Below are 25,295 nucleotides of genomic sequence, written 5' to 3'. Positions count from 1 at the left end.
AAAAGGCAGTCTATAGAATGGAAAAAAAATGCTTGCAAACACACCTGATAAGGTGTCAATATCTAGAATATATAAAGAACTCCTACAACTCAATAAGAACAGCAATAAAAATAACTGGATTTTTAAATGGTCAGGGACTTGAAGAGACATTTCTCCAAAGATGAAATGTCTAACAAGCATATGAGGAGATGTTCAACATCAGTAAAAAAAAAAAAAATTAATAAGCAGGGGAATGCAAATCAAATCACAGTGAAATACCACCTCACACCTGTTAGAATGGATACTGTTTAAAAAAAAAAAAAAGCGTTGCTGAGGATATGGAGAAATTGGAACATTTACACACTGATGGTTGGAATGTAAAAGGGTATAACTTCTATGGAAAATGGTGTGGAAGTTCCTCAAAAAATTTAAAATAGAGCTACCATATGACCCAGCAATACCACTGTGGGGTATATATCCAAAAGAATGGAAAACAATGTCAAAGAGATATTTGCATTCCCATGTTCATTGAGCATTATTCACAATAGCCAAGAAGTAAAAGCAACCTAAATGTCCATCAGTAGGTGGACAGATAAAGAAAATGTGGTATATACATATAATGGGATATTATTCTGCCTTTAAAACAAAAGGAAATTCTGTTACATGCAACAACATGGATAAACCTTGAGGACATTATGCTAAGTGAAATAAGCCAGTCACAAAAAGACAGATACTGTACTATTCCACTTATATGAAGTATCTAGGGTAGTCAAACTCCTAGGAAGAAGAGAGGTAGTTGCCAGAGCCTGGGGGGAGGTTGTGTGGGGAGTTGTTGTTTGGTGGGTATGGAGTTTCGATCATTCGGGATTGGGGTGGGAAGGGTCTGTTGTACAACAGTCTGCAAGTTGTTGACAGTATTGTACTGTACACTCAGAAACTGTTGGATGAATTTTATGTTATATGGGGTTTTTTGCTGCAAAAAGAAAAGAAAGCTGGTGGCTATATTAATATCAGACAAAGTAGTTTTTAAAGCACATAATATTGCTAGGTAAAGATAAAGAGATCAGTTCATCAAGAATATAACAATTCATGGGCGCCTGGGTGGCTCAGTTGGTTAAGCGTCTGCCTTCGGCTCAGGTCATGATCCCAGGGTCCTGGAATCGAGTTCCGCATCGGGCTCCCGGCTCAGCAGGAAGCCTGCTTCTCCCTCTCCCACTCCCCCTGCTTGTGTTCCTGCTCTCACTGTCTCTGTCTCTGTCAAATAAATAAATAAAATCTTTAAAAAATATATATATAACAATTCATGAAGAATGTAACAAAAATGATAAAGGGATCAATTCATCAAGAATATAACAATTCGGGCGCCTGGGTGGCTCAGTTGGTTAAGCGACTGCCTTCGGCTCAGGTCATGATCCTGGAGTCCCGGGATCGAGTCCCGCATCGGGCTCCCTGCTCAGCGGGGGGTCTGCTTCCCCCTCTGCCCTCTTCCCTCTAGTGCTCTCTGTCTCTCATTCTCTCTCTCTCTCAAATAAATAAATAAAATCTTTAAAAAAAAAAAAAGAATATAACAATTCATAAAGAATATAACAACATGGGGTGCCTGCGTGGTTCAGTCGGTTAAGTGACTGCCTTTGGCTAAGGTCATGATCCTGGAGTCCCGGGATCAAGTCCCACATCGGGCTCCCTGCTCGGCGGGAGGCCTGCTTCTCCCTCTCCGACTCCCCCTGCTTCTGTTCTCTCTCTCACTGTCTGTCAAATAAATAAAGCCTTAAAAAAAAAAGAATATAATAACATGACAATTTTTTTTAAAGATTTTATTTATTTATTTGAGAGAGAGAGAAAGAGAGAGCACAAGACAGGGGAGGGTCAGAGGGAGAAGCAGACTCCCTGCTGAGCAGGGAGCCCAATGCCAGACTCGATCCTGGGACTCCAGGATCGTGACCTGAGCCAAAGGCAGTCACTTAACCAACTGAGCCACCCAGGCGCCCATAACATGACAATTCTAAATGTTTGTGCACCTTGTCACAGACTTTCAAAATGCATGAAGCAAAATCTGATAGAACTTCAAGGATACATTCAAGTCATAATTGTAGATTTCCATGTGCTGTTTTCAATAATGAACAAGTTGAGAAAAGATCAATAAGGATATAGAACACTTGAACAACACTATCAACCAACTTGACATAATTGACATTTATATTACACTTTACCAAACAACAGTAGAATACACATTCCTTTAACATGTACACAGAATATTTACCAAGATAGACAATATTCTGGGCCATAGAAAATCTCAATAAAAATTTAAAATGCAGCTCTTAAAGTATTCCTTTGACTTGAATGAAATTAAGTTAGAAGTAATAAAAGATCTCTGAAAATTTTTCAAATATTTGATAACTAAATAACACTTTTAAATAACCCATGAGTCAGAGAAGAAGTCAAAAGGAAAATTAAGAAACATCTTGAACTGAATGAAAGTGAAAACACAGCATGTCAAAATTAATGAGATGCTGCTAAAGCTGTATTTAATAAGTGAGCTTAGCAAGTTTACAGATAACATGATTAGTATACAAAAATCAATTTTCTTCCTATATACTAGCAACAAACAATTCAAAATGAAATTTTAAAAATACCATTTATAATACCACCCCCAAATATTAAATACTTAGGGATGAATCTGCTAAAAGATGTGCAAGACCTGCACACACAAAATACAGCAAAACATTGCTGAGAGAACTTAAAATAAGATTTATATAAATGGAGAGAGAGGTCTTTATGGGTAGGAGAACTCGATATTGTTAAGATGTCAATTCTGCATTAGCTTTGACTCTTAGAACCGTAATAATGTGCAAATACTCTCCCTCCAAGAAATAAGTAATGAATTAAAATCAACCTGGACTTGTGGGAAAGAAACTCAGAATAAAATAATAAACAATAACAAATGAACTGAACTGTATTCTAACTGCATTAAGGAGAATAAAGGAAGAACAGGAGAGAGCTAACCTGAGTAACCTTGGAAAGTACTATTTTAACTGGATACTGTAAGACCAGAGACCAAAAGAACTATACACTAATGCTATACTCTGTTTAGTAAATTTGTTTCTCAATGGGATATAGGTTGGCAATTCTGTTAAAGTTACAAAGGAAAGGGAGAAGTTTAGACTGAACCTTGTGTATAGTATTAGAATCCATTCTCTACATGATTACATAGTTTTTAGTATATACAGATAAATATAGAAAAGAAAGAAATAAAAATGTGTATGCTTGGATTAGTATAAAGGAGTTTCCCCCACCTGTGTATGCAGTTTCAGTATTCATGGTTAACTGCAGTCTAGAAGCAGATGATCCTCCTTCTGAATTAACATTAGAAGGTCAGTAGTAACCTAAGGCTACCTCACAATGCCTACTCCATTCACCTCACTTCATCTCATCATGTAGACATTTTTCATCTCATATCATCACAAGAAGTAAAAGCGTGAGTACAGTACAACAAAATATTTTGAGAGAGAAATCACATTCACATAACTTTTATTACAGTATATTGTAATTACTCTATTTTAATATTGTTATTGTTAATCTCTTACTGTGCCTAATTTATAAATTAAACTTTATCATATGTTTAGGAAAAAACATTATATATATATGTATATATATATATATATAGGGTTCAGAACTATTTGCAATTTCAGGCGTCCACTGGGAGTCTTGGAACATATCCCCTGCAGATAAGGGGGGACTGCTGTACGTACAAGTATTCCTAGTTCTTCCTGCCAAGAGGGTCCAGGAGCAATGACACCCTAATGGTGATGAGCACACCTAGCACCCAGATTTCTAAATGGTTTTTAAATACCATTTCCAATAAAGGAACCAGGGCTATTTGGGGGGGGGGGAGGTAGATTCCAGGGCTGGAACGATGAAAATATAAGATGATACCATCTTGTGATACCAGAAAATATAAAAGTGCTCACAAAAGAATAGGGCATGTCAAGAGGACACAGAGGCCAACCTGATAGAGTTCCAATGGCCAGAGCAAGATCAATTTGAGCAACAAAATAAATAATGATAGTGTTGGATTATAACCCTTAGAATAAAATAAATACCCATGAGTCTGTACTGATACGAATTGAACATATAAATATGTGGGAGAGGAGGAATAGCTCTTCCTTACAGAAGAATTCCAGTTATTAAATGTAGAAAGAATGAGAGAAATACAAAATCACTATTAGATAAGCACCACAGTATAAATATCACAGGTTCCACAAATGACTGCTGAAATCAGGGGCACCTGGGTGGCTCAGTCAGTTAAGCGTCTGCCTTCAGTTCAGGTCACGATCCCAGGGTTCTGGGATTGAGCCCTGCATCGGGCTCCCTGCTAAGTGGGGCATCTGCTTCTCCCTCTTTCTCTGCCCTTCACCTGCCAAAAATGTATAATCTTAATCTAATCATGAGAAAATATCAGACAAAACCATGTTGAGAGACAGTCTACAGAATAATTGACTAGAACTCATTAAGAATGTCAAAATCATGAGGCATGCCTAGGTGGGCTCAGTTGGTTAAGTTATCTGACTCTTGATTTCGGCTCAGGTCATGATGTCAAAGCCATGAGATCAAGCCTCTCATCAGGCTCCATGCTGAGCATGAAGCCTGCTTGGGATTCTCTCTCTCCCTCTCCCCACTAATGCTCTCTCTCTCAAAAAAAAAAAAAAGGCATATTTCATGATTATGAAATACAAGACTAAATAACTATTGAAGATTGGGAGAGACCAATGAGGCACAAGAACTAAATGCATCAACAAAAGGCAACCTATGGAATGGGAGAAGATACTTGCAAATGACTTATCAGATAAAGGGCTAGTATCCAAAATCTATAAAAAACTTACCAAACACAACACCCAAAAACCAGAAAATCCAGTCAAGAAAGGGGCAGAAGACATAAACAGACATTTCTCCAAAGAAGACATACAAATAGCCAACAGACACATGAAAAAAATGCTCAATATCACTCCTCATCAGAGAAATACAAATCAAAACCACAATGAGATACCACCTCATACTGATCAAAATGGCTAAAACTAACAACTCAGGAAACAACAGATGTTGGTGAGGATACAGAGAAAGGGGAATCCTCTTACACTGTTAGTGGGAGTGCAAGCTGGTGCAGCCACTCTGGAAAACAGTATGAAGGTTCCTTAAAAAGCTAAAAATAGAGCTACCCTACGACCCAACAATTACACTACTAGGTATTTATCCAAAGGATACAAAAGTACTGATTCAAAGGGGTACATGCACCCTGATGTGTACAGCAGCAACGTCCACAGTAGCCAAAATATGGAAAGAGCTCAGATATCCACTGACAGATAAGAAAGAAGTGGTATAGATATACATACACACACACAATGGAATGCTACTCAGCCATCAAAAAGAATGAAATCTTACTATTTGTAATGACATGGATGGAATTAGAGGGTATTATGCTAAGTGAAGTAAGTCAATCAGAGACAAATACTATATGATTTCATTCACATGTGGAATTTAAGAAACAAAACAGATGGGGCGCCTGGGTGGCTCAGACGGTTAAACGTCTGCATTCGGCTCAAGTCATGATCCCAGGGTCCTGGGACCAAGCCCCACATCGGGCTCCCTGCATGGTGGAGAGCCTGCTTCTCCCTCTCCTACTGCTCCCCCTGCTTGTGCTCTCTCACTCTCTCTGTCAAATAAATAAAATCTTTAAAAAAAAAAAAAGGAAAAGAAAAGAAACAAAACAGATGAACATAGGGGAAGGGAAGGGAAGATAAAAACAGGGAGGCAAACCATAAGAGACTCTTAACTATAGGAAACAAACAGAGTTGCTCAAGGGGAGGTCGATAGGAGGATGGGGTAATTGGGTGATGGGCATTAAGGAGGACACTTAATGTAATGAGCACTGGGTGTTATATGCAACTGATGAATCACTAAATTCTACCCCTGAAACTAATGATACACTATATGTTAACTAAATTGAGTTTAAAGCATTTTTTAAAATATTTTATTTATTCATTTGATACACAGAGATAGAGAGCATGAGCAGGGGGAGAGGCAGAGGGAGAGGGAGAAGCAGGCTCCCTGCTGAGCCAGGAGCCCAATGTGGCTTGATCCCAGGACCCTGGGATCATGACCTGAGCCTAAGGCAGATGCTTAACCAACTGAGCCACCCAGGCGCCTGCTAAATTAAAATTTTAATTAATGCTTTATTAAAGTATACTAGCATATCAAAAAGCACACATAAGTGTGCTTGTAATAAAATTTGAATGTAATAAAGTGTTAAATTTTAAGTGCATTCTACAGGAAGGAAAAATTCTGTTGGCGTGTTAGTTTTTTTATTTTGCTCTTTGGTACGTTTGTTAATTTAGTTTTGGTTTTAATCTTCTTCAGGATGTGGTGGATACACACCCTGGCCTCACGTTCCTGAAAGATGCTCCAGAATTCCACTCCCGCTACATCACCACGGTAGGCCAAGTCTTCTTTTTTCTTAATACAGATCCGTAAGTCTCCTTTGTCCAGGCTTTCAGATCTTTATGCAAAAGGTAACCTGGGCTGTGATGATTATTTTAAGTGGGAGGAAGGTACAATAAAATTGAATTAGTTATTTATATCTACTTTCCTTCTTATAAGTACCAGTGTATACAGAATTAGAGTAATGTTTTCATTCTGTTTGGTCTTATGAGGTACACTTTTTGCTTTGTTTTTAGTATTGATACCCAGTTGATATTGAGCATTTGCAAATAATACTGAAAAGAATTTTCAACAGCCTTTCCCAGAAAAAGATGTGTTTTTCCCAGAAAAAGATGTGTCTCAATTTTAGAACTGGAAATGATAATGAGAAATAGCTTATATATAATCAGAAAACAAATCACATAAGAATTTAACGTAGCATAATCACAATCTCCCATTTTGTGAGGTGCTCTCATTCCCTGTTTTCTCATGCATGGTCTCATTTGACCAGTCACAGGTAAGGCATGAATGATGAGTCACCACACCAGCCTGCAGTGCACATTGCAGCCACGTCCAGCATTCTTTGCCCTAGCTTCCACATTATCTTTGGAGGAATTCCAAAGATGAGCCCAGGACAAACCCCTCCATCACAGCCACACTCAAGTCAGTTAGCCCTTGCGTCTGGTTCACATCCCCCAATAAGATTACAGGGCAATCACCTCTGAGGAAAACCCTCTCATTCTTAGGGTACTTTTTGTTGGCCATGAATTTATTAGGTTCTGTCAAGTTACAGAATACTCCCATTCTTTTTCTCCTTTCAGAACTTCATTCTTGGCTTTACATTGGCTGTTGTAAAACTTTGTAAGTCTTTCTTTGAGCTAGAAGGTGTCACTGTCTTCTAAGACTATCTCAGAAGTGATTTTTGCCTGTTAACCACACCACTGTACTAAATTACTGCCACCACAGTCACCCTGGTGCGGACACCATGGTTTCTCACTTGGATTACTTCCAACTGGTCTCCCAGCTTACACCTTCATTGCCTACAGTGTAGTCTCCACAAAGCAGAGTAAGTCAGATCATGTCACTCCTCTGTTCAAACCCTCCAGTGGTTTCCATCTCACCAGAGGAAAAGCCAAAGTCCTTGCTAAGACTCCCTATAATCCGCCCCCCGCACACACACACCCCCTTACAACCTCTTTGCTCTCATCTCTCCTGTTAACCCTGCTCCTCACTTACTGTGCTTTGATCACAACTGCATTCTCACTGTTCCTGGAACAGACCAACTCCACTTCTGCCTCAGGTGCTTTTTATTTCTTCTTTCCTCTGCCTGAAATGCTCTTTCTACAGATTTCCACGTGACTTGCATCTTTATTTACTTCATCCAACTATGCACTCAGATATTCCTTATTAATAAGACCTTCCCTGAACACCCTTTGCCTTCTTCACCCTTCTTCTCCCTCCGCCCCCTCCCCCTATACTTTCTATTCATTTGTTCTGCTTTATTTTTCTTCTCAGCTCTTATATCATCTAATATTTTAAATTTTAAATTCTCCTTCTCTATGATAGAAACTCCATTGGAGCAGGGAATTTGTCTATATTTTTCACTGCAGTATCTCCAATACCTAGAATCGTGCCTAGCACATATTAGATATACAGTATTTATTGAATAAATAAATGAAATTATTCATGCTTAAGAATTCTACACATTGGGCGCCTGGGTGGCTCAGTTGGTTAAGTGACTGCCTTCAGCTCAGGTCATGATCCCAGAGTCCCTGGATCGAGTCCCGCATCGGGCTCCCTGCTCAGTGGGGAGTCTGCTTCTCCCTCTGACCCTCCCCCCTCTCATGTGCTCTCTCTCAAATAAATAAATAAAATCTTTAAAAAAAAAAAAAAAAGAATTCTACACATTAACTGTGGCTTCAATTCCATAGGGAATTATCGGGTTCTGATTGTTGACTGTTCTATAAACTCAGGGCATGCTAACAGCATAATTGAAAATCTTAAGAGCTAGAAAGATCTTAGAGATAATCCAGCCCAACCTTCTACCAATTCAGAAAATACTCTCTATAGAGGAACTTTTTATTGGAATTTATTCTTAGAAAAGATGTTAAATAAACAGAATTGTAAAATAGAGATAAATTTTCTTTCTCTACACTTTCTAGTTTGGTATTTGTTGAAGTACCATGGACCCATGATGGTCTGTGTCATCTAGCAAGTGGTCCCCAGGAATTTATAATTTCAGAGTGAAAAGCCATGAAACAGTTTTGTTGACATGTAATTCACATTTCCCTCGAAATTCTGTTATGTTAATCATTAAACAAAGGAACTAAATTGGTCAATTAACAGGATATCATTAATTATCTCTGCTGATACATTTTCATGGCATTTGCATATTATTTATATTTTTAAAATTTACACTCTCTTGTTATTATGCTGCTTTATCCCCAATTCACAAAAATAAATCCATTACTCAAATAATTACTAAATTGTAAAATACTTGCAATGAAATAATGATAATAGGGCAACTCAAAACAGCATCATAATATAAATAGTAAACAAGATCCCATTGAGAATACAGAATGTGAATATGTGTATACTGAGATAAGTGTATCTATTGTGATAACCTCATAGTACCATCTGAAAAAGGAAAATGCAAATAGAAAGTATCACATGAATATCTGGAAACAGAATTTTATTTAAGGACTGGTTATCTGTTCTTCTTAATGCCTTTTCTATTGTGAAATCTGGCCAAATAATGGTATGAAGTCATTGGAACTTGTGCATTACATCAGAGTACAGTGAGTTTTTCTAGAACAAATCAAAATAAGTTTTCTAGTGTGAAATTAATGAATGTTGTTAATGGCATAAAAGTGAATGACAGAGGCATCATTCTGTATCCTGTTCAGAGCAAAAACTGGTAAGGTCATACTATTTCTTAGAAACTTAGATCAGCCTCAGAATTAAAGATAAATATCTCAGAAAAAGCAAAATTAATTTGTCATTTGACCCTATTTAATGTTATATAATCTCAGTGGCATGTAGTAAAAAACAATATTTTTTGTTGTTGTTTGCATGCTAGAGTTATTCAGTATTTTCACTCTGTCTAGTTGGAAAAAACTGACACAAAGTATGGCTCAAATATTAGTTTTAGTGTGGCACTCATATGGTGAAAAGTTGGGCGACTTTTATTTTCTATTTATCACTGAAAAGCCTATGCTATAGGAAAAGACTTTTCATTTGTTTATTTAATTATTTTGTCAGCTATTTTCAGACTGGAAAGACAGAGCACCAACTATGCATACAGCAAAAAGAATATCACTACCCAAATAAGAGAATGCATCTAAAGTTACTTCATATTCTCCTTTAAGAAATAAGTCTCTTGAGGGCGCCTGGGTGGCTCAGTTGGTTGAGCGACTGCCTTTGGCTCAGGTCATGATCCTGGAGTCCCGGGATCGAGTCCCACATCGGGCTCCCTGCTCAACAGGGAGTCTGCTTCTCCCTCTGACCCTCCCCCCTCTCATGTGCTCTCTCTCTCTCTCTCATTCTCACTCTCTCAAATAAATAAATAAAAATCTTTAAAAAATAAAAATAAAAAAATAAAATAAAAAAAGAAATAAGTCTCTTGATACTGAATGAAAATGAAAATTGGAAATACTAGCAAATTATAGCCCTTGAGTGTGCAGTTTTGCATGCCGTGCAGAGAAGTTGCCAGTGAATAAAAGACTCTGCTTACCCTAGCTGGCATATGCTGACTTTTGAGGAAAGAGGTGCTCATGTGAGTTTTTAAAATAAACAATGAGATTGAAAATACTTCTTTATGACACTGGTGCTGACAGCAAAGACATTTCTCTGGCTTGCTCAGATGGTGTCCTAGTGATAGATTCAGTGTCTTGATTGGCCTAAAGCTATCACTTTAGGCTGAAATGCCAGGAATTTAATCGTTGAGGACAAGGTACTGATACTTCCTGAGATGACTGAACTGTGGTGGAGACTGCTCATCACTAACAGCTTGACTTTTCCTCCAAACCTCTTGATAGAGAAAGGAGGAAATTTGTATTCGATTTTTTTTTTTTTAAGTCCAAATTCTGCAGAGGACCATGGAGAAATACTTTTCAGAGCCATATTAACCAGAGTGGATCAAGGATCTTTTCACCATTCCCTGCCAGGTAGAAGAACCATGCTTCCAGCCTTGGAATACTCCTCTGCATAAATTACCTACAATGAGCAATCTGTTATTTTTGTGTCCACATCCAACCCACTTGTCAAAACCTGTCTGACAGAGCTACGGAACACTTGCTCACATTTCTGGTGACCTACACTTGTGAATTAGAGGTTTCCAGTTCAATAGATATAAGGAAAAAGAAAGGAAACTGATTTAAAATTCAAGCTATCAAGTTGACCAGAGATCCCTCGGTAAAAAATTGTCAAATTTTGTTCCACTCACTGGTAGTAAACAATTATTCTTACCATTACTAATTCTTAAAAATTTTTTTACTATTTTAAAAACTGTGATTGATTTCTTTTTTATTTACCTAAAAGTGGTAGAACAAAATTGGGGGAAAAAAACAAGGGTAGATGTAGAACCAAGCAGCTACGTGTTCTCACCACTAGATGGTGCCCGTACCTCAACAAGCTAAAATGCTGAATCAGTAATGTGGAAACCAATAAATGTTCTGATGAAGTGGGGCTACTGAATAAAGAGATTTAGGCTATGGAAAAACGGACTACAAGTACATTTTTTCATATTATTATATAAGTAAGTTACCGGAGGCTAAAAGTGGAAAACGCTTAACAGTCAAAACATTTGTGAATTTTAAAAATTCTATCAAAAAAAAAAACACAAAAAATGATTAACAAAATAAGCAAAAATAAATACAGATTAAAGCTTTATCATTTTAAGTGTAACACAGTGCCTTCATAAATAATATAAAATATTTGAGTATATAAATATAAAATAGGAAAATAAAATAGGAAACTTCAACTTTAGATAAATTTATATTCAAAATCAAATAATAAGGATAAAAATCTAATCATGTTCAACATAGAAAATTTTGGCGTAATAATATGTTTTGAAATTGACTTTTACTTGAGGAGCCATGGAACTATGATAAATGGTATTCTTCCCGTTTATTTTCATATATGTAATTTCTGTACTTAAAATCCTCCATCCTTTTTATATGAACTTCTGCAAAGCTAGTGTTAAGAATACACTGTTGAGGGCGCCTGGGTGGCTCAGTCGGTTAAGCGACTGCCTTCGGCTCAGGTCATGATCCTGGAGTCCCGGGATCGAGTCCCGCATCGGGCTCCCTGCTCGGCAGGGAGTCTGCTTCTCCCTCTGACCCTCCTCCCTCTCGTGCTCTCTGTCTCTCATTCTCGCTCTCTCAAATAAATATATAAAATCTTTAAAAAAAAAAAAAAAGAATACACTGTTGATTAAGGAGGACACATGATCTGATGAGCACTGGGTATTATATAAGAGTGATGAATCACTGACCTCTACCTCTGAAACCAATAATACATCGTATGTTAATTAATTGGCTTTAAATTTTAAAAATAAAATTTAAAAAAATCTGAAACCAACAATACATTATATGTTAATTAATTGGAATTTAAATTTAAAAAAAAAAGAATACACTGTCAAGTAGGACACATTCTCTGCCCTGAAGCACCTCAGTCAGAGTCTGAGTGATTAGAGCCAATAGAGAAATTAGACACCAGCTAGTCCCTGCTCAAACCTAATGCACTATCTATCCAATAATTTTAGTTCTGCTTTCTGGTGCAACACAGAACAAGTCAGCCACTTCTTCCACCAGATAGTCAGCATTCAGATCATGGTCACATGTACACTCTAATCTTATTTTTCCCTCAAGAGTAAAAATTACTAAATTCATAGTATCTTTTACACTAATTTTGAATATAGTTAGCCTTCTCTGTTTTATGTTTTCTGCACATTTTATATGCTATCTATCTGTAAATCATAGAGAATAGTACTGATTTATGTGAAATACTAATTAGAGACCTTTCTTGGGTTGGTATCCATCTGCTATTTACAACTCTGAAGAGAGTTATTCAACTAGCTATGACTCCAACCCATATGTCTCTTATCACAGGTACAACATGAAAGTTTTTGTTACACAAGTCTCAAATCTCTTTAATTTATCAAGCAATTTTCTAAGGAAGACATACAGATGGCCAACAGGTACATAAAATGTTGCTCAACATTATTCATCATCAGCAAAATGCAAATCAAAACCGCAATGAGATATCACCTCACACCAGTCAGAATGGCTAATAACAAAAAGACAAGAAAATAACAAGTTTTTGGGAGGATGTAGAAAAAAAAGGAACTCTTGTGCACTATTGGTGGGAATATAAATTGGTGCAGTCACTATGGGAAACAATATGAGGTTCCTCAAAAATTAAAAGTACAACCACCATATGATCCAACAATTCCACTGTGGGGTATTTATCTAAAGAGAACAAAAATATTAGCTTAAAAACATCAGTGCATCCTGTGTTCATTGCAGCATTATTAGCAGTAGCCAAAATATGAAAACAACCTAAGTGTCCATCAGTGAATGAATAGATAAAGATGTGGTATATACATACAGTTGACCCTTGTACAACATGGGTTTGAACTACATGGGCCACTTATGCAGATTTTTTTTATAGCACTGTAAATAAATTTTCTCTTATGATTTTCTTAACTTTTTTTCTCTAGCTTTATTGTGAGAATACAGTATATAGTACATATATAACATACAAAATATATGTTAATCAACTGTTTATGTAATTAGTAAGGTTTCCAGTCAACAGTAAGCTATTAGTAGTTAAATTTGGGGGTAGTCAAGTTATATGTGGATTTTCAACTACACATGGCTGGGGTTTGGTACCTCTAGCCCATGAAATCTTGCCATTTGCAACAACACTGATCGACTTTGAAGACATTATGCTAAATGAAGTAAGTCAGACAGAGACAAATACTATATGAGCTCTCTCATAGGTGGAATCTAAAAAAAAAAAAACTCGTACATAAAGAAGACAGATTGGTGATTGCCAGAGGCAGGGGGTGGGTATAGGCAAAATGGATGAAGAGGGAGTCAAAAGGTACAAACTTACAGTTATAGAGTAAGTTAAGTCATGGGGATGTAAAGTAGAACATGGTGATTGTAGTTACTACTGTATATACTATGTATAATACTATATATAATATAGTAATACAAATATATTGCATATTTGAAAGTTGCTAAGAGAGTAAACCTTAAAAGTTCTCATCACAAGAAAAACAGTCCATAACTATGTATGGTGGCAGATGTTAAGGAGACTTATTGCAGTGATTGTTTTGCAATATATACAAATATCAAATCATGTCTTACACCAGAAGCTGATATAATGTATGTCAGTTATTCCTCAAATAAAAAATTTACCAAGCAATTATTAACCACCTGATATGCAGAGCACCATATCAAGCACTGGGATGCAAGTCAAGAAAGACCTGGTATCTTGGAGTTTGGAGGTGGTGATGGTCAGGTGCACCAGTGTCTAGAATGTACAGTGAACTGAAGGAGACTCACTTGACAGTTGGAGCACATGAGACAGAGCTCTACCCCAGTCCCTGTTCTGACGCTTCCTGTGGAGTTAGCAGTTGAGCTAGATTCTGAAGGGTCAGGAATTAGCACTGCTATAGGATAAGGAAAGCTGGGCAGCAGAAATCTGGGCCTTCACTCTGAGGCTGGTTTTTCCCTGCTGTGTTTGAGAATCACTCTCTTTGCTAAGGAATCCAGAAGGGGAATGGTGGTTTAGTCCCTCATTAGGCCTACTCTATGGATAGATGTCCAAATGTCTTCCCTTTTTTGTTCTTGTACTAAAATAACTTTTTAAAAGGATCTAACCTTGAGCACCTGGGTGGCTCAGTTGGTTAAGCATCTGCCTTCAGCTCAGGTCCTGATCCTGGGGTCCTGGGATCGAGTCCCACATCAGGCTCCCAGCTCAGCGGGGAGCCTGCTTCTCCCTCTGACCCTCCCCCCTCTCATGCTGTTTCTCACTCTCTCTCTCTCTCTACCCCCCTCAAATAAATAAATAAAATCTTTAAAAAAATAAATAAAAAGGATCTAACCTCTTCCATGATAAAACCATCAAGGATACAGGATTTTTAGATAGTCAAAATCAAAGGCAAAGTGTCAAAAAAAGTTGCTTGTGATGAGCACTGGGTGTTATATATAAGTGATGAATCACTAAATTCTGCTCCTGAAACCAGTACTACCCTATATGTTAACTAACTAGAATTTAAATAAAACCTTGAAACCAAAAAAAAAAAAATAGTTTTTAAGAAAGCTGCTTAAATTGCTCTTCTCACTACTGCTTCCTCTTGGAGGAAAAAAATAAAACCAGTGGGTCAAAGAGAAATTAAATGCGTAGGCATAACCCCAGGTAAAATTGTTAAGAATACACTGCAGCCTCCTCCCTCCAGGATAGCAGCCTTGTCTTCCTTCTCCAACCCTCCACTACACCACCACACATGTCATCAATCTCAGACACATTTGCTACCTGTTCCCTCCTCTCTCATCCTGTCCAGGGTCTTCTCCAGAGTTTCACATCTGTAATTAAACTCTTTAAAGACTAGCTTATAATAAAATTGCTCATGCCCAAGTAAGGACTCAGTATATGAGTTATCCCAGATGTATTTGAGTTTCCAGAAAGAGTCTGGAAGACTAGAAGTCTTTAAGACTCCAATGAATAAGGCTGTAATAACCAGAATAATGCCCTCTTGAATCATACCAGGCAGCCATTCTTATGACCCACCTAATTGTTAAGCCAATCCAGTGTGTATTTCCCACCTCATTTGCCTTCCCAAAACATCCAGCCCAATAAACACTGCTTGAATCAGGCATCACTGTATGAGAGGTAAATAAAGTGACATGTAGGTAGTTGGGAAATGCAGGCTTATGAGCAAAGAGTATCTTTCTATTGTTCTTGGAATTATAGGGGACATGGGTGTAGATTTTTAAAATATGATGTTAGTTTTTATTAGAAATTACACTTGCCATAATCGGAAAACCAAAACGTAGCTTGATTCAAGATACATTCATAAGACGTCCTTTGGTGAAGTAATAAATACCTTCAATATTTTTATTTGATTTGTTTTCCTTTTGTAACCAGGTTATTCAGAGAATATTCTACACAGTCAACAGATCTTGGAGTGGAAAAATAACTTCGACAGAGATAAGAAAAAGCAACTTTTTGCAAGTACGTCTCTCATTGGAATTCATATATAAGAACAAGTTAGGGACGCCTGGGTGGCTCAGTGGGTTAAGCTTCTGCCTTCAGTTCAGGTCATGATCCCAGGGTCCTGGGATCGAGTCCTGCATCGGGCTCCTTGCTCAGCGGGGAGCCTGCTTCTCCCTCTGCCTGCAGCTCTCCCTGCTTGTGCTCTCTCTCTCTATGACAAATAAATAAATAAAATCTTTTTTAAAAATTAAAAAAAAATAAATAAAAAATAATTTATTTCATTTAACAAATATTTGAGTGCTTATTGTATGCAAAGCACTTTCACTACTTCCAGTCATTAAGCATTTACCAGATACCTGGGATGTGTTGGGGAGAACAAAGAAGAATAACAAGGGATTTTTATATCAAGGCACATGGACTAAAAGAAAAGTGCACAGTCACACCTGACGAAAATTTCCACAAAAACGGATAACAAATATGCAGAGAAGGCCTCACAGAAAGACTGACATGTGATCTTGACCTTGGAGGGTATCGGAAGTTTATCAAAGTAAAAAATTAGAAGGGGATTCCAGATAACAGGAGCAGCATACGTAAAGGCCCAGAAGCATGAAAGTGTCTACAGTCTAAGACCGCCGTCTAAAGTGGCCAGTGGTAGGGGAGCGTGGGTGGCTCAGTCGTTAAGCGTCTGCCTTTGGCTCGGGTCATGATCCCAGCGTCCTGGGATCGAGCCCCACATCGGGCTCCCTGCTCAGTGGGAAGCCTGCTTCTCCCTCTCCCACTCCCCCTGCTTGTGTTCCTGCTCTCGCTATCTCTCTCTGTCAAATAAATAAATAAAATCTTTTAAAAAAATAAAAATAAAGTGGCCAGTGGCTCTGCAGAGTGACCAGTGATACAGCCTGAGGGGTGAGATGAGCTGGGTGTGGAAAGGCCTCGCGAAAGGAATGGAGGGGTTTCAACTTGATCCTTTCAGCAACGACTCTTTATCCAGCTCCTCCTGGAGTGGAGAAAAATACTAAAAAGTCCTTTTAAGAAAGCATACATTCCATTCAATTATTTTATTTATTTTACCAAATAAGAGAGAAAGTATTGACCACTAGTGGGAGCCTTTTACCGAGGTAATCTTCATGCCTGATTATTCAAGCTTCCATTAACCTAAAGAAAGAATTGTTCATACTTGAAAGAAAATATTTTATTTTCAGTGAATCATACTAAATGAAGCTTAGGCTAATAACCAACCTTATGTACTCTTTATTTTTCCCTGTCTTCATCTGGGACAAAGTAATGAAGACTTGGCAAAATTAGCAGCCCATAATCCATATAAAACCTTTTTTATTCTAAAATGAATAGTAATCATCACAATCATTGTTCGTATTTATGGAACACCTGGTGCCTGCCTCTCTCAGTAGGTAACATGGGATGGGTTGAGACGGCAGTGATTCCATAAGGAGGCCTTATACCTTAAGAATGGTAATCCCTGGGGCGCCTGGGTGGCTCAGTTGGTTAAGCGACTGCCTTCGGCTCAGGTCATGATGCTGGAGTCCCTGGATCGAGTCGGGCTCCCTGCTCGGCAGGGAGTCTGCTTCTCCCTCTGACCCTCCCCCTCTCATGTGCTCTGTCTCATTCTCTCTCTCTCAAATAAATAAATAAAATCTTTAAAAAAAAAGAATGGTAATCCCTCACATTCCTGAAGCACTTAGTTTGTAACAGTTTGTGGCATTATTATAATACATATTTTTTTAATTGATGATAAAATTTGAGGTGCAGGTATGGTTGAATGACTTAGATAAGATCACACAGCGAGTAAATGGCCGAACTGGAAACAGAACTCAAGTGTTCTTCCTAGAGCATGATTTAATTCTTTCCCTTCTTCCTTAGCCCTCTCCTACTCTTCCTATTTAGTACATTATTCATAAATGTATGCTCATGATTTATATGCTCATAAAGCATTCAGATAATATGAACATATCTGGAATAATCAGCAGAAGTCACTATTTATCCCTTCACCCTACCATTTCATTCCCTTTCCCAGAGGGAACCCATCCATATTATCTATGGTTTTATTCCCTTATATTCCCTTATATATGTATACATGGAGTAAACAGTTTTATTTTGTATGGCTGCTTTTTTGAGGTGGTTTTTTAAAATATATGAGATCATTCTGTTAATTTTTTTTTTCACTAATAGCATATCTTAACATTCTTTTCATTTCCATGCATATAAATCTATCTCATTCTTTTAACTGCTGCATAATCTATGGCATGGCTCCACCATAACTAAATTACATATTCTCCTATAGAGGGTGTTTAAGTCATTTTCAGGTTTTTCCTATTTGCAATGATGCAGTGAATATCCTTGTACTTTACTCCTGTGTATATATAGGTAAGAATTTTTCTAGAATAGACTACTGGAGGGGAAATCCTGGATCAAATGGTATATGCATTTTCAGGGTTGTTTTCTTTTTAAGATGTTTTATTTTTTAGTAATCTCTACACCCAACGTGAAACTCAAACCCACAACCCCAAGGTCAAGAGTTGCACACTCCACCAGCTGAGCCAGCCGGGTGTCCCGAGTGTGGTTTTCAGTTTGATAGATCCTGCCAACCTAGCCTCCTAAAAACCTGTGCTAGTTCATACTTACATTCACCAAAAGCACAAGTTATCTGTCTTTTTCTTGCTATGATAATCCAGTAGGGGAGAATGAGAGCTCCTTCTCAAGATTTGTTTTATTGCACATATTCTCTGTTATACGTGTTAAAGAGCATTTTATAAAACAAAACGTTACCAGCCATGTTTGGAAAACAGGAGAAAAATCGTATTTCATCACCCTAATACAACTAATAGCATTTTTGTATGTGTTCTTCTAGTCTCATATAAATGTGCAGATTTTAGGATTTTACAGAGTTCTTAGTATATGTAATCTTATAGCCCATATTTTGCACTTACCACATCATGGTTTTCTTTTGTTTCTGTGTAGTCTTTATAATTTTTACTGGCAACAGAATCTTCCGTTAAGAAGTTTTACTATAATAATTTATGTTCTCAGCTTGCCAAGGCATATTGGTTTCCCAGTATTTACATTTTGGAACATAATTTTTTATCAGAGTAATTTATTTGCTTTATGAAATAGTCACCTCTGTCCCTTATAATATTTTTCACCTTGAATTCCATTTTATTTTCCAATAATATTGACATGTTTTCTTTTCGTTAAGATTTAGCTAGCACATATTTGTCCTTTTTTTTTAAACCTCCTTTTAAATTTTATTTTAGATTTATCTCTTATGGATAACATATACTAGATATGTTTTTGGGGGGGTTGTTTTTATGCTCAATCTGAAAATACTTTAATATGGAGACTTAATTCATTTATCTCTGCTGTGATTATTGATATATCTGATCTGATTTCTGCCATCTCATTTTGTTTTTTCTATTTCTGAAGGTTTTTTTATGGCTTCTTAAATCTTTCTTCCTGAATCTTTCATTTCTGAAAACATCTTCATTTATCTGCCCACTTATATGATAATTATAAGAATTTTAAGAATTCTGGGTTCAAAATTATTGTTTCTGGTGTTTTCCATAAGGACACACAGTGGGTCAGGGGATCCCCAGGTTAAATTCCAGCTCAGGGCCCTGCAGCTCCATCCCCATGGCTTCTACGCCAGGCCACCACACATCAGCACAATGCTATACATAAGTCACCTTCATGGTAAACTTGATCTCGTTACAAAACCAAACCCTATATGTGGATTTCCACTTTACGTAATAGAATAGATGCTCACTCTTCATAATTTTGGAAAGTTACAAGCAGTGTCAGTTTATGACCATGTAATTCAGCCTGTTGTCTAATTGTTCTCGCTTGGTGGTCTGGGGACCTCTGATGGGCTACAATCTCCTTGGTAACAGTCCTTCCCTTTCCTTGCTTTTAAATCCTCCACTGCATCTAACCCTTTGCTAAGCATAATACAGAACTCATAAATGCTTATAGATTGATCATTTGATTAAAGGTTGGAAGAGGTTGCCTATTAAAAGTTCCTGGTTTGGTACCCAAACCAAAAATTTTAATTCCATTTAAAATTAAACTTTACTAGACTGTATAACAGCCAAAGCTGGTTTTCATAATTTTAAAATAAATTAATCTTTCTCTTCATACTATTTCAGACTTTAGCCCTTTTGGAAGAAGAGGAAGATATAAACCAAATCACAGATTACTTCTCCTATGAACATTTCTATGTTATTTATTGTAAATTTTGGGAACTAGATAGTGATCATGACCTCTACATCAGCCAGGCTGATTTATCTCGATACAATGAACAGGGTAAGTGTTTTATAGATGTTAAAACTTAACTATTTTGAAAAAGGCAAGAGTTATATGAATTGTTATATGAATGGGAAATTCCCATTTCTTAAATTCTTTATCTAATCAAGTCCTCTTTAAAGAGTCAAGAATTTTTAAGTGGGAATGGGTGAAGGTATCAATTTTTTATTTAGAAGGCAAGTATAGAAGGGACTTTAAGTAAGCAGTTAGAGTCTTTGTTTTGATTAATTGCTGAGTCTTTATAGTGATGTTTATTTTCTAATGATGAATTGAATAAGATCCATACCTAAGTAAAGTTTATTTGAAAGAGAATGTATATACACCCTTATAAATTTCCCATTTTACCAGTGTTTATGAACAGCCAAGGATGAAAATGTTTCTAACTTGCCAGTGTTTTCCAGGAATCATAAAAACTTACTTTTTGGAATTTAGTTCCAGAGTAAGTATTTTCCCTGCAGATGAATTTTGTGTGCTTTCTTTTATCAGAAAGCAAAAATATCACATATCACATGATATTACCCCTTTTGCTTCATTTTTACCAGTAGTAAACTTAGAAACCACTACCTGATGATTTAATATTCTTCACCAAACACCAAAGTACATTGACTCATTTTTTTCTCATAAGATCGTCCCTGGGAGTGCCTGGGTGGCTCAGTCGTTAAGCGTCTGCCTTCAGCTCAGGTCATGGTCCCAGGGTCCTGGGATCGAGCCCCGCATCGGGCTCCCTCCTCTGCAGGAAGCCTGCTTCTCCCTCTCCCACTCCCCCTGCTTATGCTCCCTCTCTCACCGTGTCTCTCTCTGTCAAATAAATAAATAAAATCTTTAAAAAATAATAATAGTAATAAGATCGTCCCTGTTCTATTATTAAATATCTTCTCAGGCACTACAGATTTTTTTTTTTTAATCAGCCTTTAGCCTTTTAGATGTAGCAGAGTACAAATCTTAAACAAATGCATTGAATTTCACTTCTGTTATTTGGTATATCTGTGATTAACCACTTACATCTTAAGAAAAGGTTCATTCTATATGATGTCAAGTTTCATAGAACTTTCCATATATAAGAAAGAGTTCTACCTCTCAATTCTCAGGTGCCAACTAGGTATCGAGGGAAAATACTCAGATGTACTTATTGATAAACAAGCAGCACTTGGTTTAGTACTTTACCTCCCTTCTTCAAGTAGTCACAATCTTCCTGTCACCAGAATAGCATAAAAATGGAAATATTCACAAGTGTATCAGGTCAGCTTTATTAGCGCTGCACCTTCTAATCACCAGTGGCCAAATCATCTGTGTAACATGAGGTCATGCAAAACCTTACAGGCTCTAAAGCATGCTGACTGATATACCATAATTCTCACTAAGTCCCCAAATATTGTATATATATACATAGCAACTCAGTAGAGGCATGTTAAAATAATGAAGTCCAGAAAAGTAGGCAGCTAGGCCTGCATGATGAAGGGGTCACTGAGACCATGTAATTGCCAGTCCATCAACCTGTCCTAAATGGGATAGCATGATCTTCAATTTTAGGCTAAACCTTCCAAATTTAAAGACTTTAGCTTTGAAATTAAATTCCATGCCTTTCCTATATAGCCCTCTATTTGTCTATCTAGTACAAATTATTAACCCCGTAAACCAATGTTCAACAAAGTATTAGAGGGTCCTTATATAAGCTTTGTGGCTAGGCATGGCTATACTGACCCCCATATTCCCAGCATCTTCAGCCAAAGTAATTTTACCTATTAACTCTGTGCAGAAGAATTAGATGCTGGTAGCTACTAACTCCCTAGTGACTAATCACTTGTTTTGAAATTGTAATGTACATGCCATTACGTGGGGCACTTCTTAAAAGAACAGATTCCTGTCCTCACCAGATCCCTAGGTCTGAGCTGTACTGGCATATCGTTAAAACTAAAGCCTTTAGTTATTTCGAACCAACAATGAGGTACACTGCTATAGATTTTCTAGGACCTATCATCAAAAGCAGTATACTGTCTTGAGATATAATTGTGTCTCTCCCTGAATAAAACTTACGGATGGAATTTCTCAAATTATATGTTATGTTCTGGACTCTTATAGAATAAGAGTATTAGAAAAGTATGTGGTATGTTTAGGTATCTTCTATAAAATTCTACTTGAAAGCATTCTCTGTTGTTTTACTCAAAGTCCCTTATATTAGGAGCTGCCAATCAGTTCCCCTTGAATTTCATGATAGGATAAAATTTGTCTTGTTTTAGAGGAAAAGTTGTCCTACTGGATAACAAGATCAATACAAATTCTATACATTTTTGTCTTAGTTGTCCTGATGTTCAGAACTAACTTGCCACTCAGCTACATTAATACATCCCAGCTATCGGGTGTAATCATTTGCCTGTTCTTTTTTTTTGTGATTAATTAATTGATTATGCCATCTCAGATTCTTTCAGAAATATAAATTATACATAGGTAAAAATTTAAATACTCATAACTTCTCATTATGGAAGACTATTATGTTTTAGCTTGTAGCTAAATAAATTTGCCAAAAGTATTGCCTTTATGCAACATGTTTCTAACTAGCTTTGTGCCCTCTTGTTTACATTTAGCTTCATCAAACAGAATTATTGAAAGGATATTCTCTGGGGCAGTAACAAGGTAAGAAAAAGCATCTGAGTTTAAAAATTAATTACAGATGGGGAACCTGGGTGGCTCAGTGGGTTAAGCATCTACCTTCGGCTCAGGTCATGATCTCAGGTCCTGGAATCCAGCCCCATGTTGGGCTTCCTGCTCAGTGGGGAGTCTGCTTCTCCCTCTCCCTTTGCCCCTCCCCCCACTCCTGCTCTCTCTCTTTCTCAAATAAATAAAATCTTTAAAGAAAAATGAATGAATTACAGGTAACACTTTAACAGTCTCATTTTAGCACAGCTTCCTGCACACCATGGCTTCATACAAGACAGTAGTAATTCTTTAATTTACGGGCATCAATCCTTTACCTAAATACAGGTAACAGTATTTGATCCTGGTGGTTATTTGCATTCAAATTGGAAACCAGACTTCTTTCTTCATACCTACAAATGTCTTCTGGTTCCACCCTCCAGGCCTTTGCAAACAATATAGGAAATGGAAGGGATGCTCTTTGTTAGGTTTCCAGCCTTCTGATTTTTCTTTGACTTAATTTCCAAAGAAAGATGTTGCTTTATTTTTTAGTCTGTCATCCTACTAAATTTATCTGAGTAATTGCTCAGGAAACTTCATAACCGTGTGTTTTCTTCAGGGGAAAAACAGTACAGAAAGAGGGAAGAATGAGCTATGCAGACTTTGTTTGGTTTTTGATCTCTGAGGAGGACAAAAGGAACCCAACCAGGTATGACTTCTTTTTTTTTAAATCAATTAATTAACTTATAGTGTATTATTAGTTTCAGAGGTAGAGTTTAGTGATTCAGCCAGGTATGACTTCTAAGTTTCCTTTGCCAGGAATGTTAAACCCTTGAACAAAGCTTGATAAAGTCATGATGTATACACAGTGGATGCCATCTTGACCTAGGGGCACCAAGAAGAATTAGACTTAGTGTCTGCCCTCTCAGACTAAATCCATAGTTACAGCATATCAAGACAAGTGCTTTTACCCCCAGAGATAAAGGTGAAATGACATGTGAGCTGGCCCTGAGAGTTAAGTAGGACTAGTAAGCTTTATATGGGAATATATATTATGAGTTTTCATTATTTTATGATCTTGATGGTTCAGTAGAAATTAGAGAGGGAAAGAAGCAAATTGTGGATGATTGGTACAGACAAATTAGAATCATCTCTCCTTTCCCTTGGCACTCTCAAACATACCTTGATTTTTAGTTGTGAACATACACATCTGTTTCTTGCCACTAGTCTGTCTCTTGTTTAAGCCAAAAATCTAGGGCCCTCTCTTCTTTTTATTCCCAGCTTGTGTTAACACAGTACCTAGCACATAGTTTGTGCTTAGTACCAAGGGACAGAGAGGCTACGGTCCTTGGTGCTGCTTGCTAGTAGAACTGATTCAGCTGTCTGCATATTGGTTCTAGAAGTTACCTAAATGTTGGATACATGGTTTGGAAATCAAGGAAGTAGAAATAAAACTAAGCTATTTCTTGAGCAGCTCATTAGATTATTTTTAAATAACTTTGTTTTCCATTTCAAAGAATAATTTATTGTCCATTATAGATAATTTAGAAAACATGGATAACCAGAAGAAAACAAATTTTAATACTAATAATTCTAACATACAGAATAAGAGACTATTAAAAGTTGGTATATATTGTACAGTCTCTTTCATATATTTTTACGTACTTTTTGGATATTTAGATTAGTTCCATTGGATTAAGTCTTAATTACCATACACTCCAAAATTTTTATGGAATGCTTTCCAAAACAATAGTTACAGCTAAATGGTTGTAACATCCACTACTTTTTTCATTAACATAAATTCCCCAAAATGGAATTGTTAGGTTAAAAGAGTATAGACATTTTAAAGGGCATTTATAAAAATTATTAATTTGCTCTTTAGAAAAATTGTATAATTTTATACTTTATCAACAAGGTACTGAGCATATTTCCTATAACCCCTACTAACACTGGGTATTTTCCTCTTAAAAATATTTTCCAATTTGATAAATAAAAAATTCAGTCATGGGGCACCTGGGTGGCTCAGTTGGTTAAGCGACTGCCTTCGGCTCAGGTCATGATCCTGGAGTCCCAGGATTGAGTCCCACATCGGGCTCCCTGCTCAGCGGGGGGTCTGCTTCTCCCTCTGACCCTCTTCCCTCTCGTGCTCTCTGTCTCTCATTCTCTCTCTCAAATAAATAAAATCTTAAAAAAAAAAAATTCAGTCATATTTTATTTTGCATTTGATTACTAATGAGGTTGAATTTTTTTCATATGTATTCAGTCAGTTTTGTTTCATTTTAGTCAACTTGCTTTTTTAAGTCTTTTGCTCATTTCTGCTGGATTAGTTTTTTTAAGTTTATTGTTTTATCACAAATACACATTAAGTATTTTAAAAATATACATTCAAAGCCTTAATATAAAATTCATTCATAATTCCATGACCCATATTTAACATTGGTATATATCCTTCCACTCCTCTCTTTCCCTCTCTACCCACTCTTTCTTCTCCTTCTCCTTTCCCTCCTCCTTCACTCTTTCTCCCTGCACCAAAAGATATACTATGCTAAATGGTATCATACTATATAGATTTGTAAAACACTTTTTCACATAACAGTATATTTCCATGCCAGTAAGTATGCATCTTTATAATTTACCATTAGTCCACTATTTTGAAAGCTTAGGTTGTTTCAGTT

General features: G+C 36.9%; 1 protein-coding gene across 8 annotated transcripts in view; it reads left to right on the top strand.

Annotated features, from left to right (window-relative positions):
- PPP2R3A (protein phosphatase 2 regulatory subunit B''alpha) overlaps positions 1 to 25,295 on the top strand; it is a 214,520-nt gene that overhangs the window by 125,623 nt on the left and 63,602 nt on the right. For all 8 annotated transcript variants that reach the window (XM_064587447.1, XM_064587445.1, XM_054504406.2 and 5 more), the window contains 5 exons: positions 6,391 to 6,465; positions 15,610 to 15,696; positions 19,833 to 19,989; positions 22,572 to 22,620; positions 23,240 to 23,329. In XM_064587447.1, the coding sequence (XP_064443517.1) occupies positions 6,391 to 6,465; positions 15,610 to 15,696; positions 19,833 to 19,989; positions 22,572 to 22,620; positions 23,240 to 23,329 (458 nt within the window). The remainder of the gene's footprint in view (positions 1 to 6,390; positions 6,466 to 15,609; positions 15,697 to 19,832; positions 19,990 to 22,571; positions 22,621 to 23,239; positions 23,330 to 25,295) is intronic.

Source organism: Mirounga angustirostris, unplaced genomic scaffold (genome assembly GCF_029215605.1).
Source record: "Mirounga angustirostris isolate CCGP_5_RB_7025 unplaced genomic scaffold, mMirAng1.0.hap1 SCAF_1, whole genome shotgun sequence".
NCBI classification, from domain to species: Eukaryota; Metazoa; Chordata; class Mammalia; order Carnivora; family Phocidae; genus Mirounga; species Mirounga angustirostris.
The sequence above is the reverse complement of the archived record's forward strand: the minus strand, read 5'-3'. Positions and strand labels throughout refer to the sequence as shown.